At 46.6% G+C, this 12,366-nt stretch overlaps 1 protein-coding gene across 4 annotated transcripts in view; it reads right to left on the reverse strand.

Moving 5' to 3' along the window:
- Positions 1-12,366, reverse strand: part of smarca2 (SWI/SNF related BAF chromatin remodeling complex subunit ATPase 2) — a 45,247-nt gene that overhangs the window by 12,172 nt on the left and 20,709 nt on the right. For 3 of the 4 annotated variants that reach the window (XM_076270810.1, XM_076270808.1, XM_076270811.1), the window contains 12 exons: positions 12,204-12,314; positions 11,672-11,914; positions 11,081-11,194; positions 10,454-10,561; positions 10,112-10,198; positions 9,895-9,941; positions 9,372-9,538; positions 8,862-9,025; positions 7,024-7,251; positions 6,302-6,364; positions 5,540-5,617; positions 4,431-4,649 (listed from right to left, as the gene is read on the reverse strand). In XM_076270810.1, the coding sequence (XP_076126925.1) occupies positions 4,431-4,649; positions 5,540-5,617; positions 6,302-6,364; positions 7,024-7,251; positions 8,862-9,025; positions 9,372-9,538; positions 9,895-9,941; positions 10,112-10,198; positions 10,454-10,561; positions 11,081-11,194; positions 11,672-11,914; positions 12,204-12,314 (1,629 nt within the window). The remainder of the gene's footprint in view (positions 1-4,430; positions 4,650-5,539; positions 5,618-6,301; positions 6,365-7,023; positions 7,252-8,861; positions 9,026-9,371; positions 9,539-9,894; positions 9,942-10,111; positions 10,199-10,453; positions 10,562-11,080; positions 11,195-11,671; positions 11,915-12,203; positions 12,315-12,366) is intronic. The other variant, XM_076270809.1, reaches the window with a different exon arrangement.

Genomic DNA, 12,366 nt, shown 5'->3' on the forward strand with positions numbered 1-12,366 from the left:
TGTAAGGGAGAGGGGGGGGGGGGGGCAGTGTACTGCAAGGATGGTGAAGGGACTTACTATTGCAAGCAGAGTACTGTATGTATGATGTATGTGAGTGATGACAGTGAAGATGTGTGTGTGGGCGGGAGGGGAGTGGAGCAGTGACTGTGTGTGTGTGTGTGTGTGTGTAGTGTGTGTGGGGGTAGGTGGGGGCAGTGTGCTGTAAGTATGTAGAGGATGTGTGTTGGAGAAGATCCTGAAGACAATGTGCTGTGTATGTAGAGGGGGGGGGGGGGGGAGGGGGAAGTGTGCAGCAAGTATGTAGAGGAGGCTTACGGCTCCCACACACAGCTGTGTTCCGTCAACGCATGCCAGTGGGTGTTCCCGACAGTAGCTATGCAAATGACTTGAAGTAAAACCGTAATGTGATTGGTTGGTGCCGTCCGTAGATTGGCTTGATTGGCCGGTGCCGTCTGTCGGTGCAGCAACAGCTGAACTCCTCAACGCGAGCGACGGGAGAAACGCGACGCGACGGACCCACAATTCAGTTCGGCAACGGATCACGTGAGCCCATTTAAAGTGAATGGGATGCGTCTCCAGCAACGCGATGCACGCAGCTGTGTGTGGGAGCCGTTACTGTAGCAAGCAGTGTGCTGTATGTATGTGAGGTGATGACAGTGATGATGTAAGTGTGTGTGTTTTTTGTGTGTGTGTTGGGGATGGGGGTGGGAGCAGAAAGGCTAGGCAATCAAGGACATGGGTAGATAGATGGAGAATAAATCAAAAATAATAAATAAAAAGTTCTATGGAGATGTGCAAAAGTTGGAGAAAGTCAGATATGTGTGTGTGTAGGCCTGTCACGATAACAAATTTTGCTGGACGATAAATTGTCTCAGAAATTATTGCGATAAGCGATAATATTGTCGTTCTGAGAATTTTCCTCGGGAAGAGGAAGATGGCCCACTTGTTGTGTTTTTTTTTCCCCAACTGGGAAAACTGCAGCGGATGATTGTGTTTTAGATGCATATGCATGTTTGTTGTGTTGCCGCTTTTAATTGCGACTGTTTTCCAACAAATGCGACACACCGACTCGCACACGTTCAGTGGTTCACCACGGGCATTCGGTTTAAATCCGAAATGCTCCCACACTGCAGCTGTCGCGTTTGGCTTAGAAACCAATTCCATCTTTTTTGTCTTTATTAGGCGTAGCCTACTCGAACTCGCAACTAGCTTTCTCTCTGCCTAGTGCCTACCGGTATACTTCTCACGCGGCTCTTTAGCTGCACTCTGTGGTAGGCTACGCCAGTAGTCCCGCCTCCCCACACACCATGCGACTGACAAGTGACTGACACTCATCGTTACTCTAAGGACCCGAGAGAGAGACGAGGAAAACAAACAAGCATGCAAATGGCATTTATCGCGGCCAGAAAAATTATCGAGCTAATTTTAATTATCATGCGATTAATTGATTTATTGAATATCGCGACAGGCCTATGTGTGTGTGTGTGTGTGTGTTTTGACGTGTGATGAAATAAGAAAATAAATAAAAGGTCTGTAGCATAGGGAGAGGGATGTAAAAGTGCTAAAAGTCATGTAGGTGTGTGTGTGTGTGGGAGGTGGGGGGGGGGGGGAGGCTGAGGAGTGAATGAGTGCAAAGTCAGTCTAGTGTGAGTTCAGAGTTGAGAAATGTTTAAGAAGTGCTGAGGAGTGAATGTGTGCAAAGTCAGTATAGTGTGAGTTCAGAGTTTGGATGGCCTGGGGATAAAAACTTCTCCTAAATCTCTGAGTTCTGGCTTTGTGACTACATAGGCGTCTTCTTGATTTCAGCGGTAGGAAAAATCCATTGTTAGGATGAGAAGAGTCCTTCAGAATCTTTTGGGCTCTTAGGAGTACTCTTCTGGAATAGATATCTTGTAGAGCAGGGAGTTGAGTTCTTATAGTACGTTCAGCTGAGCGCACTACTCTCTGCAGAGTACTACAATCTCTAACTGTGGAGTTCCCATACCAGGTGATGATGCTACCAGTTAGAACACTCTCAACCGCTGAAGTGTACTGTAGAAGGCCTTCATGATGGATGTAGAAACTTTGAATTTCCTTAGCTGACGAAGGAAGTAGAGTCGTTGTCTGGACTTCTTCAGAACATACACCAAGGTATTTAAAACTTGTGACTCTCTACAGGTTGCCCGCTGATCATTAGTGGGGTGTAACTGTAGTTCTGCTGCTGCCTTCTGTAATCCACTACCATTTCCTTGGTTTTATTGACATTCAGTGTCAAGCTGTTGGATTGACACCACTGTGCCACCTCATCAACCTGATCCAAGTAGAGCTGTTCATTGTTGTTACTAATCAGGCCCAAGATCACTGTGTCATCTGCAAACTTGATGATGGAGGTATGACTACTGTTGGCTTTGCACAGTCATGTGTGTAGATGTTGTACAGCAGTGGACTCAAAACACAGCCTTGGGGAGCACCAGTGCTGATGGTTAATGTGTCAGATGTCAGACCCCCCACTCTAACCACTTGTGAACGGTTTGGTGAGAAAGTCAAATATCCAGTGACACAGGGAGCTGTTCAGTCCTAAGGCCTTCATCTTTGTGACCAAGGTGAGAGGTACTATCGTGTTAAATGCTGAACTAAAGTCAATGAACAGCATCCTCATATAATTCCCATTCCCCTCCTCCAGGTGAGTTAAGGTGGTGTGCATGAGGTTTGAGATGGCATCCTCTGTAGACCTGTTGGCTCTGTAAGCAAATTGGAGGGGGTCGAAGTAGGCAGGGAGGGATGAGCAGATAATGTCACAAGCTTCTGAAAACACTTCATCACTGTAGACGTCAGGGCTACTGGGCGGTAGTCATTCAGACATGATGGACTTTTGTTTTTCGGTACTGGAACAATAACAGACTGCTTGAGGCAAGTAGGAACTGTCTCTTGAGCCAATGATGTGTTAAAGATATAAGTGAACACAGGAGCTAACTGAGCAGCACAGGATTTCAAAACACTGTTAGAAATTCCATCCGGTCCAGCAGCTTTTCTACAATTAACCCTCCTAAAGGCATTGCTCACATCGACCTCAGAGACACAGAAAGGTGCATCCTCATTTGCACCATGAATGAAATGAAAAAGGAGGCAAAAGTAAAGGTAACAACATCAACCGAAAGAGAGACAGGGCAGACGAGAGATGGAGATGGAGAATAGGACTAAAGTCGACCAAAATAAAACAAAGGAGCCTTAGCGACAGGTGGCCGTGGTGAAGGACAGGACTGTTTTTGACTAATATCATTCCATTGGGGACAAAAACCAATTCCATGAAAAAGGAGCAACATCAACTGAAAGAGAGCGAGGGCAGAGAGGAGAGACGGAGATTAGAACGACCTTACTTTAACAACTGCAAAAAAACACAGAAAGAAAAGAATAGAACCAGAGTAGACTAAATAAAAAGAAAGGTGACTTGTGCTATTTGCACATGTGACCTCCAATATCCAGGGAATCAGGTGTGAAAAATGTTCTGGGGTACCCTGGAAATCCTCGCGGGAGCACAATTTGAATTTGCTCAGTGAGTCACTCTGGCAATGAGTAATGATGGTCATTACTTGTCCCTTGTATTGTGGAGTACCAAATCGCATCGGTGTATCTGATATAGGCGGGCCAGAGGCGAGCTAAACAGATGACGACATCGATGTAACGAATCAGTCAGTAAACATTGGTCGTAGTGTTATCCAATTGCGTCGAAGTCCGGAATCAATCAGTAAACATTGGTCGTAGTGTTATCCAATTGTGTGCAGTGAGATTTAAGGCTGAGCAATTTTATCGATTCTGCAATATAAATCGTTATTTTTTCCCCCAAGAAAGTATTGATTTTTAAGCTGCGAGTATCGATACATAAGTCCCAAATCCCAAATCCCTCGTGTTTACCCCTGTTCGCGTTGCAGGAAGACCGATTTGGTCAGCCAGCCACTAGTCGGCGTACAGCAAGTTACCTGTACTAACTTTACACAGACGCCGACGTCTACCTCTTCCTGTTTAGGAGTCAGAGCGAGGGAGGCGATTCAAGAAAATGGCGGCGAATATAAATCCAGCGGCGAATATAAATCCAGCACCTTCATGCTTAAAAGCAGATGTGTGGGAGCACTAAGTGTATCGAATTATATTGAATCGTATCGTTGGCTGAATATCGTGATATATATCGTATCGTGAGCTGAATATCGTGTATCGTATCGTGAGATTAGTGTATTGCTACAGCCCTAGTGAGATTTTCAAATGCATGCTTGGTGACGCCCCTCCAGTTACATTACATTAGTCATGGCCAGACCCTTAATCTTTCGGATTTGGGTCTGGAATCTCCAGGATAGTTCTGGGGTATATGTGTAGGGAATAGTGAAAACATGTACAGCATGGAACAGCTTTGGAGCGAGGCGGGGGCGTGGAGAGAACGCTGCTGAGGCGTGCCTTACCCTCAGCCACTGCTTCTCGGTCAGCGCGTCGCTGTAGTCCACGTCGCGGCGCGAGCGGGAGCCGCGGCCGAACATCTTCTCCTCCTCCTCCTCGCAGGTGAGCCGCTCCACCTCCGCATCGTCCTTCAGGATCCAGTTGGGCAGCTCGTCCTCCTCCATCAGCCGCGGCTTGCGCTTGGGGTTGCGGGCGTCCTCACGCCTCCGGTCAAGGTCCATGCGCTGAAGGATGAACATGACACAGGGGTGGGGAGGAGGAGGAAGAGGAAGAGGAGGAGAGGTCAAACGCACTCAGAGTTTAAGCCATTCCATAATTCCCTGGGTAAAACTGACTGTGAGTTACATGCATCTAAGCAGTGTACATTTTGTTACAAACCATGTTAAGGATTTCATCTTGTTAAGAATTGCAGTTCATTTTTACATTTTGCTCTTTGTTTTTCATGACCAGTAATCTGTAAAGAAAGCCTACAGTTAGGACGTTTCTGTAATAAGGCCCCTGAGATTCAAGCTTTCTTTACTGAACGCACACTGCCTCCACAAACTAATAAGCAACGATTTGCATAGTTCATACTCAAATATATGCATTATGGATAATGTCTCTGTCTGTGTGTGCAGAATATCTCAGGGCATTAGAATGGAGATAGGAGCCCTGATACATGCTATGGTCACTAACGGGTTGGGGAAATAAACAAATAACCTCTCAAATAACCTCTCAATCACACCAATCCCAAACTTTTCTCCCACCCTTCAATTTCCTTTCCCCAAGTCCCCTGGCAGCACCGGAGAACTACGCTGCACTGTGCCAATCATGTGCCATGTGATGACCGGTTGTGTCGAGAGATGAGCCTAGGGACAGCAAAGCAATCTGCAGGTCCTAGAGCACACCACACACTCCACAGAACAAACAAGCACGATTATAGGTATATCCACCTCTGAGAGCATACGCTATCAGTGCACCACACAGCCTGCTATTGGGATTCCACTCGGCAAAGATTTAAAGTTTTTATTGCTTTAAGCTGTTGTGCTTACTAAATAGGATGGTGTGTGTACGTGCGGGGGGGTGGGGGTATGGTGGGGGTGGCGGAGACTTGTTTATGAGATTGGTGCTTTACCATGAAGAGTTCAAACTCGTCCTCGATCCTGGCGATCATCTGGTTCAGGGTCTCGTCATCTGGGACCTCATCTTCCTCCTAAGGCCAAAGAGATAGAGAGGGAAGGGGGGGGGGGCAGAGAGAGGGAGAGAGACAGATTGTAAAACTCCAGTGTTGTATGGCTAGAGAGCGGTGGGAATGAGTGGCGTGGGGGAGTTGAGTGAATGTAGCAGAACTGCATGAATGCACCGCATACAAACACCAACCATGTGTGAAATGCATTCAGTTCCAGATCACTCTAAGGACATTTGAGATGCTCCTCATTTGGTGCTGTATACGGCTGTTGGGTTGCAACTACAGAAATGCATTGGTAGGAAAAGGAAAAATAGCAACTACACAAATCTAAACTAAAGGGCGAATCTAAAGGATGAAATGGCATTTAGCGCACTGAATGACCATTTTGTATGGTCACTGCGATATAAATAAATTTTATAACCACGTTTTTATGACTAGCCTGAGGAGCGAGTGCTGTGAGGGACTACTATAATGATTTGGCAGAGAGAATAAATTGGCTTTGCTGCATGAGAACGCTAGGATGCCCAAATTAATATAGAACTGCCGGTGGTCTCCCTGCCTCTGTTCTCCATGTGAAACACAGAGGGCAGAGAAATGTTATTGCTTTGCGCTGCTTGGCTTATCACGGTGGCACTACTCCGTGGAGCCTCTTTCTCAAGAGCGTGGCATTTGGGTTTGTTATTTACGGATGGCGGTGATAATAAATACCAGCGTCTCTGTGAAGGCTCCGGAGTTCTGGAGCTGACTCGGAGACGCCACGGTACTGGAGCTCTAGGGGCATGTGGGGAAAAAAAGGAGACATAGCAATTTATATTTCTTTTTTATATATAGACTCTATGAATGATATGATACACTGACTGGAGAGCACTTTACATTTTGTTGTACCTGTGACAATGACAATAAAGATCTATTCTATTCTATGTGCCCCAAAGCTCCCGGACGCTCTTGACCTATCTGTGCACAAATAGCATCCTCTACTGGCTAAATCCCGTCGCAACAGGGAGAAGTGGCTTTTGATGTCTGCGTTTGGAGTTCTCTTCAAATTTGCTCAAAACTCAAGCTGGTTTTTTTATGTTTTTTTTCTCTGTATTTCATACCAGCACTGTCACATTTATCCAGCAGATCATTCTCTTCGTAAATAATCTAACCTTTGCTAAGGTAAAGAATCTAACCGTTGCTAAGGTAAATAATCTAACCTTTGCTAAGGTAAAGAATCTAACCGTTGCTAAGGTAAATAATCTAACCTTTGTAAGTCACTTTGGACAAAAGTGTAAGCTAAATGAATAGAATAATATAAATGTTAGTGAGGCAAAGGGAATAAATACAACCAATGACTCCTGCAATGAAGCCAATGGCTCCTAAGCACAGTCTGGTAGAGTACAGACTTGGGAGGGGAGAGTTAGACCAGTGAAGGGGACAGCAGGACGGACCTCGTTCTGCTCCTCGTGCTCCAGGATGGCCTGAAGGAAGGCGCGGCGCTCGTGGCTGGACGACTTCTGGTCGAACATGCCGGCCTGGATGACCTTCTGGTCCACGTTGAGCTTGTACTTGGCGGCGGCCAGGATCTTCTCCTCCACGCTGTTGACGGTGCAGAGGCGCAGCACGCGCACCTCGTTCTGCTGCCCGATGCGGTGAGCGCGGTCCTGCGCCTGCAGATCCTGATGGAGGGACAGAGAGAAAGAGAGAGAGAGAGAGAAAGAGAGAGAGAGAGAGAGAAAATGAGAGAGGATATTGAAACAGCATGTTATATGTAGGGGACAAAGGTGAATTACATCCATAAGGGGAAAAAAGAGAGAGAAAGAGAGAGAGAGAGAGAGAGAGAGGTGAAAGGGAGATGAAATGGAAGGGAAAAGATTACTCCTCTTCCTTGGCTGACCTTCGACACCATCAATGAATAGAGTAATCAAACTGTTTCTTGAAAGGAGTGATTTTCGAAGGAGGGAGGAGATAGATGAAAAGGCTATTCGGTTGATCTTACTGGTGATGACCTCAACTGATTTATAACAGGCGACCTACTGTAGAATGACTGTGGGTGTGAATCAGATTTACATACACAGAATGTTCAAAATAAACTAGGCATGCAGGACTGGAATGCATGGAGTGAGAAGCGGGATATCTGCTATAGGGTAATAAAAGCAGTTATTAAAACGCAGATTTACTTCTTTTTCCTTAGGGGAGCTTTGGGAAAGTCATTTAAATCATTACAGGGGATGCATCCCCTCTATTGAAATCCGAAAACTTCTTCTTATTATTATTTTTCTTTTTACCTTTTTGTGCGCGCTATTCAGCCCAAACCGCTTAACGTACAAATTTGGTTCAAACACCGTTCCGTAGATCTTCTAAGGCTTTACCGTCCTATCCATTTCTCATTTTTGAGAAGTTTATACTTTTTGAGATATTTGTAATTAAAAGTGTATTTTTCCCCCATAGACTTAAATGGGGGCTGTGATGTCATAATAGAGCCAGCTGCGCTCGTTAAGTAGTTCTCAGAGCAGTTCCCAGGCTAATCAGAACACTGGCACAGGTGTCACCTGTGAGGAATTCAACTGTCTCAGCCTCTAAGCATACAATCTAGCTATACCTGAACTACACATCCTGTTAAAGTGTTTCCTGTGTGTCAAAATAAAAGTCCCAGCCATATCTCATGCATTCAGCATTATATCTCCAGAATGGCTTGACGTACATGCTTCAAATTTGGTACGAGTGTTTTTATGGACTCAAAGGTGAAGTGAGTTGATGTTGGAGGTTGAAGGTCAAATGTCAAGGTCAAAAACACCTTGAGTGTGATATCTCAAGAATGCCATGTCACACAAGATTCAAATTTGGTTACTCCAAAAGCACCTTTGCAGGTATCACAATTACCCTACCAACCAGCTAGCAGCAAGCTCAACAGCCCCACCAACACCCTAACCAGCAGATTGCATCCCCTCGTGTAATTCCTCGGAATTGCATTTCTAGTTTAATTATGAAGTTTAATTCATTCAGCTGAGTGTTAACTACGCTGGTTGCCATGGGGAGAGGGGGTCTGTGGCACAGAGTGGAAAAACCCTGATTATGAACCTGGTAGAATGAAATAAGGGAAGGAGAGAAAGAGAGAGAAGCAGAGAGAGAGGGGAGGGGGAGGGGTGTGTCTCATTACATCTAAAATGTAATCAAATTGAGCCTGCAGGGAATTGGGTAATTGAGAATGCCTGACTCGTGGTAGGAGGGAGCAGTGTGTGTGTGTGTGTGTGTGTGTGTTTATGTAGGAGAGTCAGAGCGCGAGTACCTGGTGGGGGTTCCAGTCGCTGTCGAAGATGACTACGGTGTCGGCGGCCTGCAGGTTGAGGCCGAGCCCCCCGGCGCGTGTGCTCAGCAGGAAGATGAAGTACTGTGAGCCCGGCTCGTTGAACTTCTTCAGCAGTGCCGCGCGGTCCTCTGACTTGGTGGTCCCTGGTCACCACACACAACATAACAGAAGAAAACCTCACACAGCGTCTAGCACAGTCTACACTCTGGATAAGTGATAGAACTCAGTGATAAAACACTGTCTCACAGGTCTTCCCATTCAGTCAAAATCTTATACTTCCAAATATCAGTGCATTACGAGTATATACCAGAATTGTCACTCGAGAACAGCTAGAAAGAAACTACCCGCAGGCAACTACCTTAACTTTCCCACCAGAACAGCGGGATACTCCATTGATTAGTCCACACAAGCATTCATCTTTAATGAGAGCTGAGAATAACAGGTGGGGGAGAGAGCAGGGGAGGGGGGTGTTCGGGTGTAGGCGCTCACCGTCCAGGCGCAAGTACTTGAAGTTGCGGTAGCCAAAGTAGTCCTCCATGATGGTCATGAGGGTGGTCATCTGACAGAAGAGCAGCACGCGGTGGTTGGTGGCCTGAAGCTTGGGCAGGATGCGGTCTAGCAGCTCAAACTTACCAGACGCACGGTACAACTCTGGACTGCAAGAGATGGGGGGGGGGGGGGGTGGCACAGGAGAGAGAGGAAGAGGGGGAAAAACGGAAGGGAAGAAGAAAAAAGATGGAGTTAAACACAAACAAGGAGGAAGGTAAAGAAAAAGAAGAGGAAGGAGATAGGGGAGTTTAAAGAAGAAGAAATAAGGGAAGGATCATGCAGAGAAAAAAGGAAAACAAACAACATCCACTTGGTTACACAGGGTCTGCTTTGTTTGAACTGATATTGGTTCTCATGGGGCAATCACGAGAACCCTTAACCCAGATACTATGCAGGGCCCAGCTTGATCCTGAGCCCTGTTTTCAAATGCACATAGTGAGACTTCTTCCTCCTGCTTCCTCACCCGCTAATAATGCCATTTGCAAACCCCAAGTGCTCTGCGAAGGATTCCTGGAAAAAAGAACGAAAAAAAGGCAAACTGAGTGGGATTCAAGACCCTTTTGATCAACAAGCTGAGCTCTTCCTTACAGCCTTCCACCCCATGCCTCTCACGCACATACGCATACGCACACCTCAGGACTCCATCAACACCAGTAAGAGCCCAGAGAGCACTGACTCACCTCTATGTGCTGGAACATGTAAGGATGATTGCAGATCTTCTTCAGCTGCATAATGGTGTTCATCAAGGTTTTCGCACCTCCTTTGCCCTTGGGGTGGCCCACCAGGAGTCAATGCAAGAGAGAGAGAGAGAGAGAGAGAGAGAGAAAAAGAGAAAAAACGAGAGAGAGGGAGATAGAGAGGATGGGAGGGAGGGAGAGGAACAAGAATGTGAGCATGAGAGAGAGAGAGAGAAAGAGAGAGAGAGAGAGAAATAGCATGAAGTCTCTGCAAAATATATAATCCTCTGTGATCTTCCACTGGAGTTGGCATCTCCTCTCCTCTCCTCGCTTTTGGCTCCCTACCTTCTTGTCTTTCTCAGAGCCATCGGTCAGCAGGATGCCCTTGCCTTGCATGTGCCGATACAGAACCTTCTGGATGGCCGACATGTCACATTTGATGACATACTCCACCTGAGTGAGCAAAGGCAGAGAGAGAGGTCCAGAGGTGTTCCTGTGATGACCGCTTTAATGTGTGACTCCCATGCTGGCTAGCTGGAATGTGATGGCATCTGCTTTGATGGGGTAATCCCCTTGAGCAAACTACCCTACACCAGTGTGGAGGGCCAGGATTAGAGGATTTCTACTCCTTAGCCAGCGGGAGGTTTAGGCTGGAAAGTCTTTCTCCATAGTTATTACTCGAGGCTTATGGCCATTAATGAGGCCCATTTCATCACATTTGTATCATGAAAAGGGAGCAGGTGTCAGCTCTGAATGCTAATTTGTCTCTCCACACGACTGAGTTTCGCCTTTTGAGTTTAAATGACTACAGGGAATATCTGAAATTCAACAAGCAATAGAGAAAAGGTAGATATCCATTATTCATAAATAGACATGAATAATGAACTGATTCACAACTCTCTTCTCTGCCGATCTGGGTGAGAAAACAAAACACATTAGGGCCCAAACAAACAGTATGATGGGGAGGCTGACCTTCTCAGGAAGTTGAGATTCTACTTCCTTCTTCAGGCGGCGCAGCAGGAAGGGGCGGAGCACCTTGTGCAGACGGCGAATGATCAGAATGGTCTCCTCTTCATTCAGATCCACCTGCCAGTCAACAAAACAGGCAAAATGCATGACAAATGTGGCTCCCTTGAGTGCAAGACAAATTCCCTCCGGGGGAATAACGGTTTCATTTATTTAATTCAAAAACTGTCTAAAGGAATCAAATCAATCATTCCATGCACAAAGTCAAGCCAAAGCAAAAACAGCCGACGTTCGAAATTCTTGAGATTTTATCAAAACTTTGATAGAGCTAAAGGATGCATTTATATAAAGTTTCAATGTGTGTTTCAGCTGAATAGCAAAATAAAGCCCAAGGCACAAATCTTCAAAAGGTTTTGCCTCAGGCTGTGGAAAGCACTTCAGTAGACATGAGGCAATGTCTGCTGCTGCTGGCTATATATAAAGGAATAAAATTGAAACTGGGATTGATTGATGGCCTCCTGTGGCCAGCCTATTCCAAGTCCATAATACTCTTGTGTAGTGTGAGTGCCCATTGCAGGTGCTCTCTGTGTGTCCTACCCGCTCTCCGGTCATGGCGAAGGGCGCGTTGAACCACTGCTCGAAGGTGCTGCAGCTCTTGAAGATGGTGGGCAGCAGGAAGTTGAGTAGCGCCCACAGCTCGGGCAGCTTGTTCTGCAGCGGTGTGCCTGTGAGCAGGAGGCGCCGCGGCGCCACGTAGTGCGTGTTGAGCACCTGCGTCAGCTTGCAGTGGTGGTTCTTCATGCGGTGGCCCTCGTCCACGATCATGTATTTCCAGCGGATCTGGAGGATGGGAAATAATAACACACAAACACAAACGCTGACCACGTGTAAAACGACTGCATCAGACAAAGACTGATGACAAAAGCTTGCAAATGTTCCATGCAAAAGTTCCAAATGGTCAAACAGCATCCACTTGCACAACAATGAAGCCTGTGGCAATAAAAAAAACACTTTTGCTGCAGGTTTCTCAAATTTCACCTGCCCAGCAGCTGTTTGGAGAGTTTAAGCACCTTTGGCTCAGGCAGCCAAGTAGCCCATCAGCCAGGCTGGCCCCAGCTGCCTCACTCACCTTGGCCAGGATGTGCTTGTCCTTGATGATGTACTCATAGGTGGTGATGAGCACGTTGAACTTGCCGCTGCGCAGCTGAGGCACCAGCGATCGGCGCATGCCCGGCGTGCCCTGTCAAGAGGGGCCAGCAGCACCGCAACAACGAGAGAAACAGGGAGAGAGA

The sequence above is a fragment of the Alosa pseudoharengus genome, unplaced genomic scaffold (assembly GCF_046254945.1).
Source record: "Alosa pseudoharengus isolate Yale_2024_CS ecotype anadromous, Long Island Sound unplaced genomic scaffold, YU_APseudo_1.1 YU_APseudo_1.1_scf_6, whole genome shotgun sequence".
NCBI classification, from domain to species: domain Eukaryota; kingdom Metazoa; phylum Chordata; class Actinopteri; order Clupeiformes; family Clupeidae; genus Alosa; species Alosa pseudoharengus.